Source organism: Nyctibius grandis, chromosome Z (assembly GCF_013368605.1).
Source record: "Nyctibius grandis isolate bNycGra1 chromosome Z, bNycGra1.pri, whole genome shotgun sequence".
Taxonomy (NCBI): domain Eukaryota; kingdom Metazoa; phylum Chordata; class Aves; order Nyctibiiformes; family Nyctibiidae; genus Nyctibius; species Nyctibius grandis.
In genome coordinates, this window is record NC_090695.1 from 15,279,868 (window position 1) to 15,307,280 (window position 27,413).

General features: G+C 37.5%; 1 protein-coding gene across 1 annotated transcript in view; it reads right to left on the reverse strand.

Moving 5' to 3' along the window:
- HCN1 (hyperpolarization activated cyclic nucleotide gated potassium channel 1) overlaps positions 1 to 27,413 on the reverse strand; it is a 219,626-nt gene that overhangs the window by 67,050 nt on the left and 125,163 nt on the right. The window contains exon 4 of the mRNA XM_068423180.1: positions 9,039 to 9,257. Within this exon, the coding sequence (XP_068279281.1) occupies positions 9,039 to 9,257 (219 nt within the window). The remainder of the gene's footprint in view (positions 1 to 9,038; positions 9,258 to 27,413) is intronic.

A 27,413-nucleotide genomic window follows, 5' to 3' on the forward strand; every position in this document is an offset into this window, starting at 1 on the left:
ACAAAAATGAAGTAGCAAGATAAAAGAGGAGAGCAGTCCAGTGAGAACGTTCTGACTGATTTATATTCCTCTACTAAAGTCTTACCATCAAAACAAGCATTACTATTCAGTTCCACTTGAAAAGAAACAAACATGTTTATTTTGTTGTCGCTGTATTGCTAAAGGTGAGTGACTTCTGATTTTTGGTTAGGAGGATAGGGGGAATAGCATTTGTCCTTACTTGTTGCAATAGTATCTGTTGTCCTTTCCCATTTCAAAACTTGGGAAGATCAAGGTCAAATTAAATACCAGAACTATGTGCAGCAAAAATTCAGGTAATTATAATAAACACAAATTGATAAAGATGATCTTACAGAAAGAAAAAGCAAGTGATGCCAGTAGAGGCCCTATCCTGACACAACAAATATTTTCATGTTCAATTAATAAGTCTCTATCTGTGCAGCCCACACTGGCCCTCGTGGCTGTATTTCCATATCGTCATAGAATCATAGAATGGTTTGGGTTGGAAGGGACCTTAAAGATCATCTAGTTCCAACGCCTCTGCCATGCGCAGGGACACCTTCCACTAGACCAGGTTGCTCAAAGCCCCATCAAACCCGGCCTTGAACACTGCCAGGGAGGGGGCATCCACAACTTCTCTGGGCAACCTGTTCCAGTGTCTCACCACCCTCACAGGAAAGAATTTCTTCCTAAGGTCTAATTTAAATCTACCCTCTTTTAGTTTAAAACCGTTACCCCTCGTCCTATCGCTACACGCCCTTGTAAAAAGTTCCTCTCCAGCTTTCCTGTTGGCCCCCTTCAGGTACTGGAAGGTTGCTATGAAGTCTTCCCAGAGCCTTCTCTTTTCCAGGCTGAAAAGCCCCAACTCTCTCAGCCTGTCTTCATAGGAGAGGTGCTCCAGCCCTCTCGTCATCTTTGTGGCCCTCCTCTGGACTCACTCCAACAGCTCCATGTCCTGCTTATGTTGGGGGCCCCAGAGCTGGACGCAGTACTCCAAGTGGGGTCTCATGAGAACAGAGTAGAGGGGCAGAATCACCTCCCTCGACCTTCTGGCCATGCTTCTTTTGGTGCAGCCCAGTATATGGTTGGCTTTCTGGGCTACAAGCGCACATTGCCAGCTCATGTCACCTGAGAGCTTGGTGTCATAGCAAACTTGCTAAGAGTGCACTCAATCCCTCTCTCCATGTCATTGACAAAGATGTTAAACAGCATCAGTCCCAATACCAACCCCTGAGGAACACCACTCGTCACTGGTCTCCACTGGGACATTGAGCCATTGACCACAACTCTTTGACTGCAACCATCCAGCCAGTTCCTTATCCACTGAGTGGTCCATCCGTCAAGTCCATGTCTCTCCAATTTAGAGACAAGGATGTCATGCGGGACAGTGTCAAATGCTTTGCACAAGTCCAGGAAGATGATGTCAGTATTCTTTTATATGTCAGAAGGTTGAGTTCGCGATGGTCTTAATTATGCATCAAAATATTTAAAAGAATACACACAAATAAAAGAATTCACGTATCTACATATTCTTTTATGTGCATTCTTTTAAATAACAGTATGCACCCTGTCAAACAGAATATCTGAAAAGTTTTTTCTGAGCTGCAGCTATGTGTTTTTTCTCTTTTGTCATTTTTTGTAATTCAGTTAAACCAAATACCTTTTAATAACTTGCTTTATTCTAAGAAATCTCAGCACTTTCTACAAGGATCAATAAGGCTCATAGAAGACAGGAATACTACATCTATCCATTTAGCAGCCTCTCATCTGATGTTTGCCAAGACAGCATAAGATGATAAGATGATTCAGAAATAATCCAAAAGTCAAGACTTACTGACCTTTTTCTAACTATAAAACACCTCGGACTTCCAAATAAAACCACAAAACCAAGAATTATAACTACCAGAAACCATCCACAGATACTGTCTCAAGCAATGACTCTCAGTTATGCCTAAATATTTAGGAAATAATGAATTTTCTACTTCGCAATGCTACGATGACTATAATGTTTTTGGCACAGTCAATACTCAGTCCCAAAGGTCCGAGACTCTAGGGAACTTAGCAACTCTTGTACCTGATCATTCGTAACACACTTCAAAAATTCTTCACTATTTAAAATACTGTGCTGAGGCAAAGCCAAATAGGATATGTATCTGTGCAAGCCAATGAGATTTTTATAAAAACTTGCAAAACTACAAGTTGATAGTGACAAGATTTTACTTTATTTCCCCTTTTGTTTTTCTTTGCAAGTAGGCAGAACTACAGGATAAGGTAAACCATCCTTCACTCTCCAAAATCAGTATACTGTATACTGTAGAACAATTGCACAGAAAAGATAAGATTTCTCTGCCAAGTGGTTCACCTTCTCCTGCAATCTGAACATGACATGACCTATTGCTAAAATTATGCTGTATAAGTGAAAATGGACTACTGTTAAGTAAAGAGGAGTTGAGACCAGTCACACTACATTTTTGTGTTACACTATTTTCAGGCTTTCTAAGAGAAAGTATCTGCTTTGTTCCACTTTCAATTTAGCCACAAAGTGCTTGAAACTTAGGAACACATGGAAGAGCTGCCTCCTATTCCTCTGAAGAAAATACAGAGGCATCACTGGCTGAATGAGTGGCTACCAAGTCTTGATTTACTCTATGGGAGATTCCCTCCACCACACCCTAAAATAACTGCTCAGAGAAAAAAGCACAAAGAGGTGGTCCCTCTTCCTAGTTTTCAAAGGGAGGATCTCAGATGTCTCGCTGCACAAAGTGCTCAAGTATGTACCACAGTCCCATGGAGGGGAAGCGAAACGGAAATACACTTTGGCCACTGCTGCCCCAAAGCTGCCCTTGAGAGCTTGCTGCCTCTTGGAAGTGCATGTTGAGTGTCTCCCCGCGGACTATATGGACAATATAGATACCCAAACTGGAGTTCTGAGGGGCAGAGTCAAAAAGTTGGTACAAGGCCTCGTGCTGCAAAATCTAAAACCGCCCTCCCGCCCTAACTCTGTTATTCATTTGTAAGCATTGCTTTGGATGCTTAAGAAATGAAAAATGAGCAATCTGTGCTTCAAATCTCAATGCTGTCTATGTAAAAATACACAATGCCAATTACTAAGTTGCTTTTAAATTATCTTTGTATGCATTTATTGCTTTTCTCTCTATAGAAAAGTACATTTAGGTCCTTTTCTCCTTCTGAACTAGACTGATTTAACTGAACATGTGCTAAAAGACCATAAATTAAGAGATAAGATAAAAGCAGAATATAGGGTTAGCAGGAGATGTCCTTGGGACATATAAAGTTGGTGTCAAGCCCAGTATTCTTTTAGAGCTTTAATAATGACTTAACATATCTTGCCATGACTGGGACAGTATCCACTATATGGAGAGAGTTGTCTTTTCTTTCCATTTCCTATCACATGTGTATGGTTGAATTAAATATATTTTATGCCTCTTTAGTACTAGCAATTGGTAAAATTGCTTTGATTGTTTTTTTCTATTTTTGAAACCTTGTGCAGTTGTTTGAATTGCTTACCAATAGAGAAAAATCAAAATATACAAAATGATAGCATAATGAAAATGGATCTAATAGTTGTCATTTTATCAAATCAATTTTAAAAACTTCATGCTATGAGACTGTCCTGGTTTGGCTCAAACCAGGCCAAATAGCCTTAGAGAACCCAAGGTCACTGCTTACGAGTAAAGAGCCGAAGGCGGTTGTATCTGCAGGGAGGAGTGGATGGGGCAGGTGACCCAGGATTGACCAGCAAGGTATTCCATCCCATACATGTCATTCTCACTTTCCTGTTTATCACTAACCCACTGCCTCCTGGAGGTGGGGCCCAGAAGGGAGGGGCCCTCCTGTCTCCCACTGATTGGTACCAGCTTTGCCAAATCTCCAGTTAAAAGCCTGCAGGTGTGATGGCAGTAGAGCTACTGCATTTTCCCCTCTGCCCGTGCTGGGGGGAGCTATTGCATTTTCCCCTCTGCCTGTGCTGGGGGAGCAACTCTGCCTGAGGAGGATTTCCAAGCTCTCAGTCTTGGCTTTGTATATATTTGTATATATTTGTATATATTTGATTATTTCTATTATTATTGTTATTATACCTTTTTTTTTTTCATTATTATAGTTTATTAAAACTGTTTTAACTTTCCAACCCATAAGTCTCTCTCCCTTTTCCCTTTCCCTTTCCCTTTGGGGGGGGGGGAGGGTTAACAGAGAGCGTCTGCCACCTGGTTAATAGCTGGCCCAGCTTTAAACCGTGACAGAGACAATCTGTATGTTACTACAAATCTTGCCTCTATTAGGTTGTTGTGACTTTGATCCTGAATATTTTATGCCCATATATATGTCCAGCGGAGATATTAACCCGTCTCCAATCAAGGTTATTCAATGACATCCACAGCATTAGATGAACATCTTCCTACTAAAAACTGCCAACATCTAAAGGAATAAATATCAAACTAATGATCTTCACCTCCTTGTCAAGTGACTGTTCATTTGGCTCCTTTGTTTCACACTGTTAACAATTCTGTGTATGCATTTCTGGTTCTTTCAAATAAATGTTGCCTTTGCAAAGGCAAACGTCTTTGAGATTTGGTGACTTCCTAGGTATTAGAAAATGTCAGAGGTGTTATCACTTAAAATATTACTTTTATTTACTACTGTATTCTTCTTTGACTTATACCAAAGATGGGAAAGAGAGTGCTAAGATGACACTGATTCATTGATATATTCAGTCCTTTTATAAGGTAGAGTGCTCTGTCAGACTTTCTTAATGAAAAGGGAATATGGCTTGAGTATACCTGACTTGGACACATCTTTGTCTTTGGTCAGGTATTGGCTCTTCACTCGCTGATACCAATGTATCAGTGATGTATGATGTATTCAATCTGAGAGGTGGTTTTTCTCTGAGAACAGTTCCACTCATTTCAGCAGAAAAACATCTGAACTTCCTCAGAGTGACCAGAATGTACCAATGCGTCCTTTTTTGTAGCATTTCTTGGTATGTGATTTTATTGTCCACTTTCTACATTTGACAGATTATAATCACTGTTAATTTCCTCTGATGTCTTTGGCCCATAACAGTAAACACGTGGAGCAATATTTACTTTCTTGTCATACTTTGATTCCTCTCAGCATGCAGTGCTTGGCAAAGGTCAAATTCTTAGCTGGTGCTCTTAGATGGTGTTTGATGTATTTGGCTTAATGAAAGCTCTCTCTTGTCTCCTGTGTTTATTCTTCCATTTTTAACTATGCCTGTTCTAGTTTTGCATACCCTGAGCTTTGGGAGGATCTGAATGAGGAAGATACAGTGATTTCAGCAAATATGTCACTTCTAGTGCTTTCAGTGTGAGAAGGACCAGAACCCTAGTTCCATTAGTTGCGTTCCACAGATACATTAATGAAATACTATTTTAGCTACAGCAGAAAAAAACAGTCAAAAAAAAGGGGGATAAAATTTTGTTATGATGTTACTCAGAGAAGGATTAAAGAACGACCTCTTTCTTGATCTCTGCTATCGTTCTACGTTGCCTAGCAATACATGTTAATTACATTATTTTCTGTAACTGTTATAAAGAAAAAAATAGAGCCAAGAAACACACAATCCCAAGACTAAAAAAAATAAGTTGTTCCTAGCATTTAAACCCAAAAAATCAAAACAAGTCACAGTCTCCTGATTTTTCCAATTTTTTTAATTCCAGGAGGAAAAAAAGCAAAGCACTAGACAAAAATAGATATTGCAGTATATATATTAAAACTCTGAAACCTGTGGCTGGAGATTTGATTTACCTTTTTCTCAAGTGTCAGTTAAGTGAAAAATAAGCTAATAATTTAGACAATATGCTGATAAAATGGGTAGCACAAACTGGTCTTTGAAATACCCATTTATCTAGTTTGCAGACTAAAGAAAAATATATAATATTCATTAGCAGTATATAGTAATGTCTTATAATTCTTAGGCTATAATCAAAGATTTATTTCAAAATATGTGATTAAACCATGGTAATGCAATGGGCAAGAATATACAAACATGTCAGGATAGTTATTATAGCTGATAATATACATATGATTTCAGGGTTTCAGAAATCAGTAGAAAAAAATCTTTAATTAAAACATCCTTTAGCTCTAGCCCACAATTACTGGCATACAAATGGCTGCCAGAAAAAAAGAAAAACTTTTCTAAAGCACAGAAACATGCAACTTCTGGCTCATTTCTTTCATTCCTGATTATCGATGTCATGCTATGCTTTTGCCACTAATGTCAGGAAACAAATAAAAAGTCAAATCAAAAAGAAGAATGAAAATGTTGAGAACTGCAGGAACTGAAAAATGCCAGATGTTTCTATGCTAATGTTTAATAAAGTGTGTGCATAAAAAAGAGAGGGGAAAAAAAACTTTGTTTGCTCTTATGTGAAAACATGAGAAATGCAATACCACTTCACTGGTGCTGGGTTTTAATTTACACCAAAAACGCAAATGAAACTGGCGTTACTCAACACAGCTCAAAATATAGGAATATCTTTACACATGCACTGTATTTCTGATGCTCAAAACATTGTGATATCATGCTGCAGCCAGTAAGGTCTGATGATAATGATTAAGATGAGGTTTCAGATGGGTCAAGAGAGGTTCTCCTCCCCCTCTACTCTGCCCTGGGGAGGCCGCATCTGGAATATTGTGTCCAGTTCTGGGCCCCTCAGTTCAAGAAGGACAGGGAACTGCTAGAGAGAGTCCAGCGCAGAGCCACGAAGATGATTAAGGGGGTGGAACATCTCCCTTATGAGGAGAGGCTGAGGGAGCTGGGTCTCTTTAGCTTGGAGAAGAGGAGACTGAGGGGTGACCTCATTAATGTTTATAAATATGTTAAGGGCAAGTGTCATGAGGATGGAGCCAGGCTCTTCTCAGTGACAGGACAAGGGGCAATGGGTGCAAGCTGGAACACAGGAGGTTCCACATAAATCTGAGGAAAAACTTCTTTACGGTGAGGGTGACCGAACACTGGAACAGGCTGCCCAGAGAGGTTGTGGAGTCTCCTTCTCTGGAGACATTCAAAACCCGCCTGGACGCGTTCCTGTGTGACATGGTCTAGGTAATCCTGCTCCGGCAGGGGGATTGGACTAGATGATCTTTCGAGGTCCCTTCCAATCCCTAACATTCTGTGATTCTGTGGGTGGTGATATTTCTGCTGATTTCATACATCTCTGTATGTGTGTGTATATATGTTGACTCTAACCTCTAACAAAACTGCAGTTATATGAGGTTTAGGGTGTAACTTCTCTATGTTTTCCTTCATGTCCATGGTTAAGATGTTTCCGCCCCACAGCTCCCTACAAGTGTCCCATTTTGATAAAATTACTTCCCTTTCAGCTGGCAGAACAGACTCAACAAGCCGGTTAGTTTGGGTTACATTACCTACCAGCATTAACCTCGTGACTTTATACTGAGGCGGATTAGGGGTTTTCAAATGGTCACTGACAGAGTTCAGATTTTTAGAGGTTTTAATGCTCACTCATCCTCTCCTAAATTTCTCATTCTCACTTATGTTTCAAGATAACAGTGCGGGCTTTCTTGCTTGGAAATTTGTGTTTTAAACAGCTGTAAGATTAATGTGTCATCCACTGGCTATTTTTTTCTGTTACTGGACTTATAATTCATCCCTTACCTCTCCCTGTCTCTGATATATTGGCCTTGTGGTCTTGTTGTGACTCAAGCTTAACAAAACTGAATGTAAACTCTTTTTCTCCCCCACACTCTCATTTCCTCCCTCTTTGCCTACTTGTAACGAAAACACTCCAATCCTTCCTATTCAAATCTTTTTTTGACTTTTCCCTTTTTCTTGCCCAGTGAACTCAGGCCATTCCTCTTCATCTTCAGCAGATGCCAGGGTCACCCTCTCCCCTGCTTACTCTCTGCCAGGTTTCTCCCCCATGCTTGTGTTACATCACACTGGGATTTCTGCCCAGTTTGCCTTTCTGGACTTTCTTATGGACATATGCCAAATACTATTGCTCAGGCTGTGTTTCTTATTTGATGATTTCACTACTGTCTGATTTCACTACTTTGCTCAGCTGGCCTCTCTCCTAGCATGGCCTCTCTAGTTCTCCATTTACTATAATAACCGATTTTGGCTTCTTTTAAGCACCGTGGTAACTCTGCACATTCTTATTGTCCCTTGCTGAGGTTCTTTCTGATCCTTTCTTCCTTATGCCACCATACCTAGCCTCATCTCCTGATTTTATAGCTTCACCCACACTTGCCTCTGACTCTTATTACACAACTGACAATGTTAATTAGCACTCATTCCAGTAAGTTCCCACCCCGTACCCATTCATGTTTTTTTAATTCCAGTCATACCTACAAGGAATCAAACAACCTTCTTCTTCCTGTTTCATAAAGAACTCTCTCCTCCACTAAACTCTTTCTACTTTTCTACCCTTTGGCCACCATTCCTTTTGTCCTTGGAGAAGACCTAACAGTTCATGGATATTAGTGTGTAAACAATACCATTATAAAGTAACTAAAGACCTCTTCTGAGCACTTCTCTGAGACAGTTCCAAACAAAACTAATTTATTTGGTCTGGTTCACTAAAAGGCCATTCTTTGACATGTTCAAGGTTATCTCTAAACTGCAATCCAAAGGAATGACAGGATATTGTATAGACATGCCCAAGCTACCGAGGTTAAGGCCCTTATTCAAGCTGCCTAGATCAACTGCCTACAGAGTGTAGCGCACAGGGGTACAAAGCACAGTCTGAACCAGGGCATGGAGTTTTCACAGAAGAGTTTAAAGCAAGTTTCACATCCAAGATTTCATTCAATGCACATGACATGCAGAACCGTCTGCTCCCTAAGGAAAGTGGGTTCATGCATGAATATCTTGAGCTCACGGAGCATTCTGAATTCCTTCATGTTCATTGAAATCTGCCATAGGATTCAGATGCTACTAAATTATTTCATGGAAACTCATATGGCCTTTTGAACAGTTAAAACATCCCATTAATCTATTTCAAAACTTAAGGTGTTTCGTTAAAATTAGTTACCTTTTCTTGATATTGTCGCCGTGAGGAATCCAGAGACTGAATGAGGGCAGTGGCATGACCAACAAACATGGCGTAACAAGTTGCCCCCACGATCATACTCAACATGGTTATCCAGAGGTCAGACATGCTGACAGGGGCGCGGGCTCCATAACCAATGCAGAGCATATGGCTCATGGCTTTGAAGAGTGCGTATGAGTACTGCTTTCCCCAGGAATCATTCTGCAAAAAAAGAGACAAGTGACTGAGCCAGCAAGCAGCTGAAGGGAAAAACACATTTGTACCTGTATAGTGGGATCATAGATTACTGGCTCTGAAAGAGCAGTCTGGTAATGTATCCTCTGTGCATGAGAAGAGATATTCCTTCTAAATTAATTGTTAAATAAAGGGTGAGAGATTCTGCCAGATAATACTTAGCACATTGAGGTGAAATAAAATTGACTATTTTTAATACATGATTGTATTCTTAAACATGGGTGTTAACCTAATTATAAGGAGACTAAAGGTCAATTTTATTTTACAGCCCATGGCAGACAGATTAGAAAGAGCTGAGCATGCAGACTTATCAAGCGCAAGAAGGTAATATTTTGTTTTAAAATGCGTGAACATACTCCTAGGGCCTCATTTCTTTCTCTTCAGAGTTGTCCATTTTAATACACAACCACATTTCATCTTATCAGCTGTTTCACTTTCCAAAGATGGACAAAAAAAAGTGTTATTTGTTGTAATGTCTACTTATCCTGTTTTTTCTTGTAATATTGTGTTTATACCAGAAGCACCTCAATTCAAAAGAAGCCTGTTTATTCTGCAATCATAGAAAACCCATGTTCATAGCGATGGCCTATGAAACACAGCTCAAAAGAAAAGGTAAATACCTGGGTCCTGCATTTCTGATGTGTGGCTACCCCTTCCCATTCTCTCTGGGAGATCAGAAGGATATGACAGCTCACTCACAAGTGTTTAAAATTGCAAAGGTCTTGTCAGCATCCTCCCTTTAGCTTTACATAGAGACAGTCAAAGGGGCTGTTCCCAGAGAAAAGCAGACACTTTAACACATTCCAAAAAGCCCTGGGACTACTTGTCAGATTTTTCTATCTTCCTTGCCAAAGGAATGGAATGAGAACAAGAAAACAAATTGTGCTTGGAGGCATGCAGCATACATGAGAAAACGCAGTATTTACTACAAAGAACTGAGAATAATTTCAGAAGCGAAGAAGTGAAGAAGGAAGAACTGGGATGCCATTAGTAAGGTTAGGGAGTTATCCAGTATAGTGTCTAATATACAGGACCAAAAATAATAATCCTGTTAACACAAATCTCCAAATCAGCAGTAGCATTTATATATAAAATTTACATATGAAATATCAATATGTGTGTCTCTCTGCCACCCATACAAGCTTTTCTCAAAGGCTCTTGTTCCTCAAAGAGCTTCAGCCTTGCTCCCTTGCCATTTAAATGCCGTTACTAACTACTCTTGTGCTTTTCATCTATTAAAATGCTTTTTCTAGACCCCCTATTAGCTAAAATAACTTGTAACAGAAAATAAGCTAACAATTCTTGCATTGCAGATGACAAAGTTACTATTTATTCACTAATATAATAACTTACAAATTAATAGTTCCTCTATTTACACTTGTTCCGCTTTCTAAGTTAATGCTTTTCAGATTTGTGAACTGTTTCTGCGTTCACAAGTGAAAATTTTGTGTTGTAAGTACTGCTAAGGAAAAGTTTTCAATGTCTGTACTTAAGAAAAAAAAAGAGAATTATCTTAGACTGCTGGGAATCAGGTGGGTTTCACTGCATAATGAGGAAATAAGTTTAGTTTTGTTCTGAGGCTTTAAAAAATACTCAAAAAATGAAAGAACTGAAGAAGCTTCTCTGTAAAATCTCCAGTTGAGGATTCAAATACCCAGCTGGAGCACAGAAATTCCTTGCCATCTGGGTCAGTGCAGGTATTTTAATGCAAGTTCCCCGTCTCTCAGGAAAGCATCTTACAGCAATCAAGGCACAGTCTATTTCGAAGTACTTCCCTTCCATCTGGTATCAGTCTCCTTGGGGTGGAAATAATTAATAAAGGAGTTGTTAGAGACCCATACCAGATTCTTTAGCAGCTGCAGCTTTATATAGACTATATTGCAGAAAACAATAAACTGCTTGCTGGAAAAAATATATCTGTTTTTTAAGGCTACAAGTAGCATTATTAAAGCCACAGTATTCAAGAGTTTGTAAGAACAAAACCTCTTGCAGGGCTCCATACAGTAGATCTTGCTGCTAAACTGTATTTTTTAGCATAACTACTATAAATGTTAAATAAAAATAAAAGCTGAACTTGATCTTGTCTATGAGTCTTTTCTATCATAACCTCAGTGTGATTAAATCTCGATTAAGATTCTTTCAGTAAAACGATATTTTTACATCAAAGTTAATCCAAATGGTGGTTGATTTTATTTCTTGACTGAGATCCTTTCCACGTCTATGAATTACACTTTTAAGTAAAATACCATTGTCTTTAAGAAAGAATAAGAAAATGACAGTGAGGAGAAGAAAGAAGAAACAAAATACGAGGAGGGCTTTCTACTACGGATGTAACAGAGTGAGTGAAAAATAAATTGAATACTACTTGAAAAGTAGTACCATGAGAGTATAAGTAAGCTGTAATGACAGAAGAGAAATAAATAAAAATGTACAACAATATAAAAAAATACACGTTTAACCACATATCTACCGTTAGGTATAAGCCAAAGTAGGATCCAACACCTCAAACAGTCACGATTGCATCTGAATCCAGACTAGAGGTCAAGGCAATTTCAAATGGCCATTTTGTTATACAAGCAGCATTAGATACTACTGTGCAGCTTGTGATAGACCTTGTTACTAGCTAGGCACATTTCAGACCTTTGTGAATGGATGGTCCTGAGCAGTTGGTCCTCAGATGGGTAGAAAGGGATTAGCAGAAGGAAAAGAGACCTGGTGAAAAAGCCTGACAAAACATTTGAATTCAACTTGGATTTGTCTGAGGATTTTGTTGCTGAAAATACTTGCCAAGGCTTTTTTATTTGTTTCTTTTCCTTAATAATCAGTCAGTTCCTGTATAATCAGTTGCAAACATTGGTCTTTTTAGTTTCTGTGGGGATTTTTTTATAGATGATGCTGAACAAATACCATTGTGGAGGGTACAAATTTCAGTACAGTAACTTGTGTTGTTCAGTGATTTATCCCATATACAAACCACTTAAAAAGAACATTGGTTCTAATGTCAAACCCTATAAATCATGTATGTTACTACCAATGTTACTATATGAAATAATAATAATCATTATTATTATTATTTAATTATTTTTCTACCTGTGTTGCATAACCTAAGGGTTTGGCAGAAGCAACTCTAACTTTGTTTCAATGTGAGAGGTTGGAATTTTCCACAAGCCCACTCCAATGTACTGCTCTTTGCTGTACAAAAGTGAGGAGTGGCCATTCCTCTGCTACTAGCCTACAGAGATTTTTTTTAAATAAGAAGCATTTTTGCACTTGCATCAGAAGGAGACTTTTACATAACACATTCACAGATAATATCCTTGAGTTAATAAAAGACTATTCTATGAAATAAAGAATCCTGTGCTTACATAGTCAGCTTTTCTTTAATATAATTTTTAAATACTAATGTTTATATAAAAACATGTTAAATGTTTCCCTAAATGGTCATATTCTGTTTTTAATGTATAGATTTAAAAAACCCAAAACACAAACTTCTGTGAGCTGAAAAAATCTCCTACCAATCAGTAAAAACGGGCATTTAATTTCTTAGTTGACAATGGGCTGATCACTGTTTCCAGATTAGCAGTAATCGGTTTAAAATGTTTTAAATGAAATGACATTAATTTGGAAAAACTATTAAAGACTGTAATTGTGAGAAATACCAAAGCCGTTTATCCAAGGATTGATTACATAATCTAGTTTGATGACATTAGGAAATCCTCACATTTGTGAAAGGAATGACCACTGATTATTTGCAATTAGTTCTGTAAGTATAGAAGTTAACTTAGCAGTTATCCTGAAGAACACATTCATCACAGGGCACTTCTGATTTTTAAAAGTCTGTTTGCAAGCATCTTCACTGCAGGATGCTATCCTTTGTCTCAGAACTTCACACAAACCTGCTACAAATATCTTTTTGTAATATTAACTTTTCAGCTCTTAAGAAATAAATCACAGAAAGGTCACACAGCACCTTCTAAGGGACAATAATAGGCAGATTATTCTTCTCAGTGGATTAAGAAAGGGTTTCTATTTTACTGGAATCTATGGAAGATTTCACCAGGAGATTTTGTTGTTATCAGACAAGTAAATTCCATTCCCATATTGTAATCATACCCTCAGGCACAGCTTATCTTCCCTCAGCCATACCCTTGTACTGAGATAGAAATTGATTTAGAAATCTTGTAACAAGTAGGCTATTGCACAAAAAGTACTGGTTTCCACATTTTTGACCCAGTTCCTTTTTCCTTTCACATCACAGTCGCTGCATGTGTCACAGAAATGGTCCTCTCAGTTTGCAAGGTCATGCTTCACAATTATTGAGCAAAGACTGAGCTATGAATTAAGTGAAATGGTTTCTACAAGGATCTTGAATTCACACTCCTGATTCTCCCTTTCAAAACTGCAGTAGGAGTAGGGGAGTAGCCTGTCCCTACCGCAACAAACTTGCCTTGTAATGTCACACACATCCATTCACGCCCACCCTTGCCTTTAGATTTGTCTGAAAGCAAGTGATATGTGAAGGAGGGAAGATGGATATAAATCTTGACAGGATACAGATGGTCTGTATCTATCCTAGTAAATTAAAAAGTATCAGAAAGAATTTCCAAGCTCTAGAACTTGGCTCACTTGGATATACTGTTAGAAACCCCCCTGGTGTGGCACTGGCCATGTAGCACTCTCCAAAGCAATAGCAGGTCTGCTTCGGAGCTGGTGTAGATGAGAAACCATTCCTTCTGGGTAGCTGGCTTGAGCTTGTCCTGTGCTGAAACGCAAACAAGATTAGTACTATGGACACGGTAGGTGCCTCCTATCCCAGTCCTACCCTAGCACCCATTAAAAGTGGGCACTTCTAATTCATGAGCACAGAGGCAGCTAGACAGCTCATAAGTAAGCCCTCTGGTTTTAGCCTTGTCACAGAAAGTTATTGCACAAAACGAATGTAAAGTTCAGGGTGGGGCTTCAAATGTTGAAGAAAGCACAAAGCATCCTTGCTTGCATGGTAGCACATACTGCAATGCAGCAGTGGCTCCAAGGAAACATCTGTATAAAATCTGGAGGACACGAGCCACTGCTGGTCAAAGTTACTGTAAAAATTACAGTCTTGTCCAATGGAAATTCAAATAAACTGTATTTGTGTCTTATATAGCCATAATATGAGTTATTTGTATACATTTATTTGCAAGCCACTATTTCCAACAGTTTCTTAAAGAATTCTTAAATTTAAGGATTATTTAAAATATAAGTTATCTGATCAAAAATGTGTGTAGGGAAAAGGCTATACCTCCATGTTAATGACATTTCTAACAGGTATGTTAGACAGAACTAGAAAAAAAGACACGTTTCTTACCAAATCCGGCATCATCTAAGTTCAATGGCCAAATCCTCCCAACTGTTACATTTAAATTTTCATGTAAGTTTTATTGTCCTCGAAAGTTTCTCATGCTTTGGATTTGGCATCTACACGTCTTCGAATTCTGGCTCTGCTTTTGAATATCAGAGTACAATTTATATCCATTAGCAGTAATTTCCCTGTGTCAACTAGTTATATGCACATAACTAATAGGAGACTAGAACTGGGCCTCTATATGAAATCTATTATTTCAACAGTAATCCATATATACATTTTGGTATGGATATATAGCTTACGTACTTGTCCATCAGTCAGTTGCATAATTTACTGCCTGTGGCTTCGTATAGTACTTTAGAATGACACATTATTTAAAATCTCAGACAGGAAACTACAGCAAAATACCATCTCAGCATTTCAAATTTCAAAGAAGTTGTTTTAATACTGCAATGAATAACCAAGTTGGCCAATGGGAAAGCTGCACAATATCTACTGTTTCAAAACTCATGCAATGCTGAATGTACTGTTATGTAAAACCTCCACTTCTTACAACACCTATTAATACTAAGAATCTCTTGTTTTCTAAAACTAGTAACAAAGGCACGGTGGGATCAGACTTGGAAGACTAAAAATTCTGCTGTTATTCTAAAATCCTAAAAAGTTCAAGGAAGAAAATTATATTTTAGGAAGTGTGTAAGTACATATGATTTAAGGAAAAAAACCTGAATTGGTAAGCTCAGAGGAATAATTAGATGTCTTCAGAAACTTCTCAACACTTCTCTCTGCTGATACGTTCACAGACAACATGATGCATATGACTCAGCGTATACTTTCACGAGCAATAGTGGCAGAAAAATTTTAGAATGTTTGGCATTCCATTCCACAGGAAAAAAGGTTTGACTGGAGGAGCAATGACTAAATATTATATATTTACTTTGTTCAGAGTCATTACATGACTTTGCTGTCATCACAGCTTATTCATGTTTTGGTGCTGTGTCTTGGCACTAGCCATCAAACAGAAACAACATAGTGTAACAGATCTTTATTTTTCTTTTGATTATTTTTTCCTGATGCAGAAAAAATTGAATACGTATCTGCTAATACATTCCCCCATTAGAAGCAAGAAGCAAGAATATCCACCTGTGATGACCGTTCTGTGGTCAGGATGAATAATTTTTCATTATAGAATCAGTGCGTCAATTCATAAACAGCAACAGAAGTGCAGATTATTTGGCTTATGCACACAGCCTGGTCTTTCATATATATTTGAGTTATTATGTTCACATGAATAGGTCCATTGCATTCAAAAGGACGGTTCACATAAGAAGATATGCTCAGAATCTCATAGGGGAGGCTTCCCTGTACACTGGTCAGTACTGCTCTTTGTTCTGTGTATCAGTACCTAATAAGAGATACAATCATAAATTCCTACAGTTTTATATATAAAGTCACAAAATAATAAATTAGAGCTTATGGGAAAAATACATTTTCTGTCCTTTTGCCTATGAATCAGCCTGCTCTGACTCATCCTTTTATCTGGTCACTGTGCTCCCTTAACCAAACTCAGAAGACTGAAGAAAGTTTGTAATGCATGAATCCCATTTAAAATAACATTCCATTCCAAAGGATTATTTTAATAAGAATTTTTAGGGGATTACATCTTACAAAGCTGTTTTACAAAGCTTTTAGAGTAAAATGTTAAAAGTACAGACTATGTCTATTTTTCCTCTGTGAAAATTTAACAGTGCTAGGAAACATTCTCCCACCACGGAATTTGATTGTCTGTACTTATAATTTTTCCAGAAAGCAGTGGTTTTGGCTCAGGCCAATTAATACTCTCCAAAACAATTCCTGAACATAGCCTGAGAGTTACCACAGGTTCTCTTGAGGCCACTTTGCCTTGGTAACTAAGAAGTCTAGTTGTATGCAAGCAGGTTCTGGAGGCAGTTGACTTCCAGGAGAGAAAACAGACCTGGGCATGTTTAATAAACCAGTATTAATACAGCCCCCATGTCAATCAGTCAGTGACAAACTAAGGGACGAATGCTAGTGAAGGAATTTTCCAAAATGTACCTGTTGCTTCGTCTCATGCCCATCTGCTGGAAAAGCGAAATCAGAATGCAGTGAAGCAGTCAAGTGTTTTTAAAGGGTTTGTGTTTCAGTTCCTTAAAGAACTCTCACAGGATGTGAACTTCTTCTGCAAGGGGGACATCAGGGGGCTCTAGACTTCGTTATCAATTGTAAATATTTTTTTATACATCTGTTTTCAAACTTCTCAGGTGGCATCATCTTTAGTAACAACCTCTACCACTGGAGAGCATTTATTCTCCCCTCCTTTGAAATCAATTTCATTATCACAAAATTTATACAAAAAAATAAAATATTTACAAATGCATATCACTGAAACCACAGATGTTACCATGCCATTCTATGCTGAACTTTGTTCTTCAAGATCCTTTTATTGAAATTTATCAAATAATCTTAAAATCTGATGAAGACATTTGGCTTTTATTCTCCTCCCTCATAGCACACTCGAAGTTTGATGAAGTTCAGAACATACTGTTTTTTGATCCTGAAATAAACTTAAGTGCCATTGTTTACAAGGGACTGACTAGAACAGATACACATTGTCCACCAAAGGGAAAATATGTTGTAATCACAATAAGTACACAATAAATACTGTGTGGTCACAATAAGTGCTTACAACAAGTAAGTACATCTACAGATTTTAGTAAACATAATTTCATTGGGCAAACAATGCATCCTAGAGAGAAACAACACTTTCTTACAAGAAAAGAAAAGAGAGTCAAAACAATGGCACGTCTAATAAAAGGATACATAAATCCTGAAAGGAAGCATTTTCGATGAGAAACCAAAGTTCATGAAATAGCATTGTTCAGGAGAGGTGAAAAATCAGAGTGCACTAAAGTCACCATATCTTTTTTTCTGCTCTTTTCAGGTGGTGAAAGGAGCTGGATATGATGCAAAACAGTTTACTTAACAAGCCTCAAGCATTGAATCAAACCATTTACAAAATGCTTTTATAATGCAACCGCCGAGAAAAGCTTTGAATTTTCAACTGTAGCTATCTGATAGTCAAGAACCAGCAGACGATAAAGTGGGCTTAATATAGTACAGTTCAGGGAGACGGCTGAAGGCGTGAAGTGACATAAACCTGACTCGTGACTCCACAGTGTACTGCTTTACTGAAAACTGTTAGAAAGAATCTCCATCATCATAGACAATATTTGCAACCAATTTAGAAAAGGGAACTCAGCAGGAGGAACTGCATGTCTCTATTCTGTGAACAACTCAGACTAGACAGGAAATTATGTGAAGCATCTGATCACAAATAAAATGACAAATGAAAATTATATGTTTTTGGCAGTGGACATTTAGCTTTCTGAGTGCTACCACCATTCTCTTTGAATCAAAATGATTTTGAAGCTACACAAAAACAAGGAAGGGAACAACTAAATTAGCAAGTGGCAGGAAAGGCTATTATTAGGAAAATGCTAGGCAAACTTGATACATAAACTGAAAGGTACATAGACAGACATGCACTAAATCATAGTATCACAATGCTTTCTCACTAAGAACATCTCAAGACATTCAAAGCCTGATTTTCAAGAAATACTTTCATCCTTGGTCTATATACATACATACTCCATCAAAATATTTTTTCTTTGTATTTGTAGGAATGTCCTTAAGAAAAAAAAAATTATTGCGGATTACAATAGATTAAAACAGTCTAATATAATCCACTCATAAAGTAAGTGTATCTACATAGGGTCTGAATACGTTTTAATCTGCTTAAAAATGAATCAAGGTGAACCAATGAGACTTTCACACAGAGAATCAGTTTAACGGTTGGGACTAGAATTCAGCACTTCTCGTGCTTTAAAAACCAGGTTCTTTCCCTGGTAAGGTGATGCTTGGTACCACACAGGCAAATTAAAATATGTTTCTTCTTAGTCTAAAGAGATAATTTTTATCATGTTTTATTTTCTCTTTAAGTAATGTAGTTTTTAAGGCAGAGGTTCATTGCTGATTTTAAGCATTCTTCTTCACCCAGCTGGTATTAAAGGCAACACTTTTAACAATTTTTGGATTTATTTCCTAACTTGATGCCTTTTAGACTTTAGGCTACATCTGGTTAGTTTACAGTTCTTCAGGAAACTAACTTACTAAATATCTAAGCCCTCAAGAAGCTGGTCTGCTTTCTTTGGTAAATAACACTCCTTCATCAAATACTATGTTGTACAAAAGTTGTGCATTATTTTATTAGGCAGAGACCGCATGAACCAAAGGAGTTTTGCAGCTGAAATCCTATTTTGGCTCTACAAAAAGAACAAACCTCGGTGTCAAAGCAAGTAGGCTGGATCTAGGTCAGAGGCTTTTCTTTTTCTGAGAACTCATCTGAGTTTTGCTGATGACCTGTTCTTAAATTCAGATGCCCTAAAACTGCAAGTGTTTACCAGAGTCTGCAAAACTTTCAAGGTAACAAAATAATATAAAGAAAAAATGATTTAGCAGCCTAAATGCCGCCCACAAAATGATGTCTAGACAAAAAAAAAAAAAAAAAAATAGACCGACTCATAAAAACTAATTTCCCTCCTCTAACCAGAGGGAGGTTAACCTAAACTGTAGAAGAATGTCCTAACTTTGGGGGTACCAACTTCATCCTCTGAGGGGAAGGAAGGGGAACATGCTCCTCTTGTCTTTTAATGCCCTTGAGGGAGTTGACACAGCAACCAAGTGACCCTGTAGCTTTCACCTAAGAGGTGAGGAGCACCCAGGTCCCAGTTCCAGCTTGAAAGACAGTGACGCCCCTGTACAACCAGCAGCCCATGCCCACTCAGTGACTCTGGGCCCTCTCAGGTAAAGTCACCCCAGTGTGGGGTGCAGCACCAAGGACAGCCAGCAAGGCCAGCTTCGGAACCACAGCAGTACAGCAGAGTCACGGTGCTGTGACACTGTGCCCATGCTTCTGGCCTAATAGCAAAATTCACATGCACTCAAAAACTGATTGGACAAACTACTGGAGGAAACACACAGAGATGGCTGTTAAACATGGATTCCAGCTCTGGATCCAGAAGTCCCTCAGCTGCAAACTTCTGAAAGCTTGCAGGATATGCTAAAGGAAACATCACTCCATGCTTGCTGTGGTTTGATCTTCCCTGGGCATCTGCTCCTTGCCACCCTTGGAAAGGGGCCAGACAGACCGCGGGCCGGACTTCATGCAGCCACTCCATCGGTCCTGCGGTCCCACCTGAATGAACTCTCAAGAGCTGAATCATTAACTTGGATGCAGCCACCCATTCATTTTGTCTTTAGTTTATTCTTCTCTTTCCTCTGTCCACCTTCCTATCTGTCCCCCAAAACCTCTTGTATTCTTCACCCAAAAGTGAGGTGCACTAAAGCCATTGATGCGTAATTCCAATTTTATGTTCAGTCTTTTGTATAGACTGTTTCATTGGGTTATTTTTACCTGATTACTGATCATGTGGGATATAACCTCTCTTACTATCACGTGTAGTTTTCAAATAAATAGATTATTTGTTGCTGATCAGAGAAACAGCAATTCAAAGATATTCATTCCTTGTTCTAAACTATCTACCTCCACTAAGATTTTTATTATCTAAAGAAGAGGGAAAAAACATACTTTAAATAAGTGAAAGAGCCATGGCCAAGTCATAAAAAGGCTTCATTGTTCTATACTTTTTTTCCACAGATTAGGGAATACAGAAAAGGACTAAGTCATAAATTACCTACTTTTCATGTGTCTAACCTTTCTTTAGCCAATTTGCCTTCTCACAGTTCCATAGTTAGTATTTATGAAACACCCATTCCATCCACATAGCAATGGTAATGCCATTTAACTGTACAGAAATGCATGAAAGCATATGGGATACCTTCACAGCTGCAACAAAAAAAGTAAGAAAGTCTCCCGCTGCAATTAAGAATTGAACTGCATGCTTTGTTTACAGGAATATCCACAAAATTATCTTGCAGAGCAACTATAACATCCACCTGCTAAGCAGTTTAAAGGAATTCAGGTTCCTCAGTGTAGATACTGAGAATGAAAATGGTCTGACTGAAATGGGTAAGGCTGAGGCAGATGGCCCAGCCCAGAGGACAAACCCTGGGGAGAGGCCAGTCATGGGAGGTCTAGGATTGATGTCTGAGGGAGAGAGGAAGAGGAAGAACACCACGATCCTGAGCGATGGAGGATGAACAGGAATAGTAACAGTGCATTGCATTTTGTATTGTTTACACATGGGTATCTACAACAACCAGTGGCCCAACTTGTCCTGGGTTTTGTTTGCGAGAACAGGCAATAAGGGAGGAAGGTATAGTAAAATTTCACATTGGCTCACTTCAGGTACTTCACTTTGATGGCTGAGTTGGCGAGTCTCCCTAGTCTCCCTACACAGTCAGCAAAAATCAGACTCTTGCACATGGTGACTCAGAGTAGAAGGCTCCATCAGCTGCAGCAGGAACCTATTCAGCAAACGCCACCTCCATTAGATTCCCCTGATAAGCGTGCCTCTCTTTTCATGGATGGACATGCCTCCCCATTTCTTCCTTGCTCCAATCCAGCAGAGAAAAGAAAATCCCTAAGGACAGCCCCTTCTCTCAAGCTATGGTTTTATTTTACGATCTACGGTTTTGCCCTTGCAATTGAATTTGACATTCCCATGAGGACATGGGTTTGCCCTTGCAAAGGCTGAGAAAAGTCAGTGGGGCTCTATAAGAGGTGCTGGAGATTTGACTAGGTGAATCCAGTTCCAGAGAAGTGGCTTTAATGTAAGCAAACTACAGTGAGATGGTATCATAAACCACAGATAGGAGCAAGCAAGAGACAAAAAAAAAGAGAAGTCATGAGAACAGAGGAATGCTTAGAATGCAAACTTCATAATCATTAACTTATATGGATAAAGTTATACAGCAATGAGCACACAATGAGAGTAAGAGTTCCTGGATTTAGGGCACATATTTGAATATCCATATCTTGAAGGCATGGCATTTACTTTTCTTGAAAAAGGTTGAGAAGGATGGTAAATTGGAAACATCTTAAAGGACTCAAATTCTAGTGAAAACAGCATATATTTACCCAAAAATTGTGTTATCCAACTTGCAAATTGTTGGAAAACTTTCTCAACTAGAAGCTTCATATTTACTAGGCACCTCCTAAATGACAAGATTGATCTTAAAATCTGATAATCTGCTGCATATCTATTGTATGTTAAGCTTAATCAAAAGAATAGTCTTTTTTACTATTAGTTGGCCCATTGAAATGAAGTAATCAAACCATTCACTTAAGAGAAATTCAGTTGTTTGCCTTGAAACGGGTACCATGTCAATGTCCGATTATGTTAATAAAACTAGCCACCCACAGCATTATGTATGGGATTATATATGAATAGTGATAAACAACAATATTTTATTTTTATTGCAACCATGTTTTGCATCTTCTAAGCACAGAGGTACAGACAAGTTTTAGCTGACTAATAAACAAAAACAGTTTCATAATTCCCACTAGAAAGTTACAGATTAAAGTTCTCATTTCATTGAAATTAGGTTTAAAATGGCCTTGAATCGAATCTGATTTCAGATCACATGGCTATTCCTTCCTTCTGAAGTTTACACTTAAAAACACAAAATTTTTCATAAAAAAGAAAATATATTATGTTTCATATTCAACCTTTAGAATCAAACCTGTGAAAAAGAACAAAATCACTTTGTGGGAGGAAGATCATCAGAGGACATATATAAAGCAGATTTTATTCTTTGTAAAAGCAAAATGCCATGGTTTTCTACTATCTTTTAAAATAAAATTGAGAGTCATTATTGATTAGAAACACGGGTTATATTGTATTTGGGTGAGTTTTTCATTGACACCATACATATTTATTGTTAATTCAGATTATACATTCAGTGTCACCACTGTAAGTGAAAAATTTAAAAGGTATTTTTCCTGTCTTTATTATTCATGAGTAAATTTTGAAGAATATCTTCTAGACAGGCTGTGTACAGATGGCTGTGTATTATCTGTATGAGCAAGGAGTGAGCACTTTCTTATATCAAGTCTGAAAGGTTTTAAAAGCAAAAGAGTAAAACCAACAAGCTTTGTTAAACCCTAGAAATCCTTCATCTTTTATTTAGTTGTACACATGTCAACTTCATGTTTCCTCAAATTATATTGAGATGGACGAGTGCACTGGCTCATACCGTTTTTTTTAAAAAAAAGACTTCTGCTTCAGATGTTATATTTCTATTTAAACTGCCTCATTACTTCTTTCTCCTCCCCACATTATTTTTTGTGCATGTGTGTTTTGCCTTCACAATTCAACTAAGCTGGTTTCGAGTTAATGTATTATTTTATTGATCTGCAAAACATGTTCAGCTAGGAGCAGTGCAGTTACACTGTTATTTCTGAAGGCATGTGCCATTTCCAGGATGCACTTCCTGTCGGCATTTATATGTTATCTTCTCTACAAACAGCTGCTTTGTAAAGATAGTCACTGCAAAAGCCTAAGGGAATCTCATCCTTGCATATTCATACAACTCACAAATAAGTTCATTTCTTTTAGAATAGGTTTTATACTACTCCATTTAGGTATGAAAGAGTATGTAGCAGCAGGAAGGTCTTGCTTCAAGAGTAATGACATGGCAATCAGTGTTAGAGGGTAACAAGAAAGTAAAGGCACATTTTATATATTCTGTATTGCATCTGTGTTTAATACATAGACATGAGGGTAAGGCACAGGCAGCCTTTAGGTGAATGGTATGGGTTACGAGAGCTTACAGAAAGACATCTACATAGGTCCAAAAATTCCAGAGCGAAATCTGCCCTCACCGACTGCAAATGTAGCATGGCTGCCCATTGTCCTGGAGCGTACCCTTCCAGGGTGAGCTCTTGTATCTTCACACAAATCTGAGCTAAATTTATATGTTGGATCCACCAAAGGTTTTTATCATGCACCATAAACTTTATTCTGAATATCTGAAAAAAGCTATTAAAAATAAATAGAAAGCTCCCTCACATACTCTTCTGTCAACGTTCTTTCAGCAACATTTAACTGAGTTTAGATTTGGCATAACTTTTCTAGTTGTATCTAAGAGACAAATTTAAAAGGTTTTTTACTATTAGAGATAAGCATAGGCATATTACCTATTACTGCAAACAGTGACAAATGACTGGTGCTATGCCTTTATTCCTGACCGCTACACAATTACTCTGTAAAACTGAACTAGCAGTCTGAGTAGACTCTGCTTGAAAATATCATTATTAATTAAGTAGAAAGTTGTTCAAAAACAGTCATGTAAGTCCCCACCTATCTATATCAATATAGATAATCCTTTTTTGATTATATGTACTATTGTCAAAGTTGAGGCTACCCTCAAATGCAAGCTAACTTCGTCCTCTTCCAAATATAAATGATCAAATACAGTGACTACACTCTAATGTATTTTTACCTAAAAAATACAGAAGAAAAAAAAAATATTTTACAGAAAACCAAAAGAAATTATATTATCTTATTTTATTACAGATTAAGGCATCTTGGATGGACAAAATGATACATGAGATGGACTAGAAAAGGTACGAGTCATCTGTGAAGAATATGGGAACTACTTTCTTGTCTCATTCAAATGCCAGTTGGTGATTTTCAAAGAATCTCTCGCATTGTATTAGAAGTAGTGCAAAATGTAGGTAAAACTGTGTTATTGAACTAGACCTGATAGTGTACATCTCTCTCTGTTCCAATCCTATTCATATGAAATTGTGATGAACCTTTTGTAATAAGCCCCAGCCATTCAAAACAAAGAGAAAAAAAATATTAAGGTAATGTCAATAATGTTTTTTGGAAACATAGGGAAAACTGTTTTTATTTTTACAGCTGGATTAGATAGCAGATTTTTAAATAGATACTCAGCAATTTTTTATTGCTAAGATTGCTATTCCTCACACATGAGAAAAAAAAACCACTGCAAATTATTGAAAATGGTATACAGAGCAGAGAAAGTCTCACCACAGGGCTTTGTTCTTTTCCTTGTGTTATCAATAATATCTTCTAAACAGTAAATGGAATGGACATAAAAATCCAGATAGCAGAAAGAAAGCAAAATATATTTAAGAGGTATTTAACGTTTAAAGTAATTGATACAAGAAAGTGCTCACTGCTTACTCATACAAGTAATATGTAGACATTTGTACACAGCCTATCTAGAAGATATTCTTCAAAATTTACTCATGAATAATAATGTTAAATAAGATGCTGCACATTTCAGATAATGTAAAATTTGTGGAATAACACTGTATTTCTCTTATAGAAAATCCTTTCCATCATTTCTATTAAATTACCTTATTTTCTGAAAGTTTTGTACCTCTATTTGAATTACTTCAGGTTGAGCCTGCTCAAATGAGTGTATGTGCAGAAAGCAGGAAGAGCAGAAAAGGGGAGGGAAGGGAGCAATGTTAAAGAGAATTATCCTACTTAAACCAGGAAAATATATGCACCCTAAATCCGAATGAATTGTGTACATCCCTGTCTTATACGTATAAAAAGTATGAGCAAAACCAGTTCAGACATTAAGGAAAATCAGTAGATTAAAACAAATGAAATAAAACAGCAATGACATATATTTCCTGCTTTTCTCATGTTTTGGGAACAAGAACTGGATGCAAATCAAGACTTCCAGTTCTACAGGGATTCTTGTTTAGCTTTTAGCTTCATTCTGAATTAAAGTGAAAATATGAAATATTAAAATTTCCATGGAAGGAGAAGTTCAGAAATAAACAGATTTAAAAACATTGTTGTGATACCCTCTTGCCTCCTTCTGGGATCCTATCGACTACTGATGTAGGTCTGGTGGACACAGGTCAATGGAAACAAAAGTATCTCAAGTGTCTGGTATATGAAAGTGCCTCGGTTCGGAATTCTGTGACCCAGAACAAAGTATCTTGCTTTGATTTTTTCTGATCTGAAATGTAAGCATTCTAAATGCACGATTTCAGGTGGCCAATTTTTATGTCTAATTACATCTCAACAGAGACTTCTCTCCAGAGGTACTTTAGCTATTAGGATTAGTCAGCTGCTGAATAGCCATGTGTAAAAAGTTCAAATTTGATACAGCAAAATCCCTCAGTTAAAAGCAGTAAAATCAGTGCTCTTGAGAAAATCTGATTCTGATATGGCTGATAATATGCAGCTTGTGCAAAGCCAATTATATTTATACAGTCTTAAAGCATACAGATCAAGAACTTGAATGTGCACATTAATACAGGTTTGCAACGAAAAAGAGAAAGATTTGCTGAAGAACAGCTGTATATGAATGGCATTCATCTGGATGTATCTACATCTGGATTTATTCTAGGAAACCTGCTCTGGCATAAATATTCCAAGGGTTCAGGTTTTGGATATTCCAGTCACCAGAGAAGAGGCCACCCATGGAGAGCTACTTCAGAATAATTGTTCCATATTGATATGCCAGTTCAACTTGGAATACCACCACATGCAGACAAACAGTTACTGTTAAATTTATAGAGACAGAGCAAAGCAGACTCATCCAGCTCCCCCAGAACAAAGGGAACACTCTCTCCTACAACAGTGAAGCTGCATTTGGCAAATGAGGGATACAAGGTTCTAAAATATGACAAGTCCAACATATGTTTCTGCTTTAGTTCACATTTTTTTAAATAAATGGCTTAAGGCATGCTTTATGATATTTATTTTTTTCCCCAGAATGTCTATCAAACATAACATTAAACTTAACCGTATTATGTGCAGTTTCTTTCAAGTTTAAGGCTTACATAAAATATTTTGTAATTTACAGTTACCAGAAATCCCTTCACAATATACTGCAGTATAAGCATTTACGAGTTGGGTTAATTCTTGATGGGGAAACACAGAAATTAAATTTTGATGATGAATGGGCAAGTCCCTCCTTGCATTCACATTTGATAATTTCCTACTATCATCTCTTATGATAACAAAGAAAAAAGTGTGGAAATAAGTTAGTATCTATTAGGTACATCAATTTGCTTTTGCATGCTTCCTCTAACTAATTGTTTCATTATTCTTATCCCATATAAGGAAGACCAGCTTTCTATCTGAAAGAAACAGAAGCATGCAAGGCCATGCTAAGCCATGCAAGCCAACTAATTCATTACAGAAGTCATCCTCTTTAGCACCTATTATCACATCAGTAACACAGTGCTACAATCAACACTTAAAAACACGGGTGTCCTAATTTAGATCCTTTCTCTGTAGCACTGAGCACCAGTATCTACTAAGACAACTGTCATCAGCAGCATTAAATAATTATATCAATACTATAACATTCAGTTTAAAGTATTTTAGCGAGAGTAAAGTAAGGTAGCAGGGCTTATGACAATAGTTGAGTTCATAATGCTAAACAATTTCCAAAGTTGGTGGAATTGTGGGCTTACAACATGGAATACCTTATTTGAAGGACTGTTTTCAATTTTGTCCCAGTTGTAATCCAAATATTCATGGATAATGTGAATACTTTCATTAATGTTAAACTTTTAAGAAGTTTTAAACCTCCCTGTAAATGATTTTGTACCTTTATTTTTCAACTCTGAAGGTTTTACATCTCAGTTTGCTCATGGTATTAACACAATGAGCGCAAAATGATAACCTGCGAACACAATAATGGTACTAAGTCATGAAGATGAATGCATTTGTCATTGTTTTAGGTCAGGGAATTAGTGAGGCCCGAGTTTCACAAAATCTAAGACAATTTCT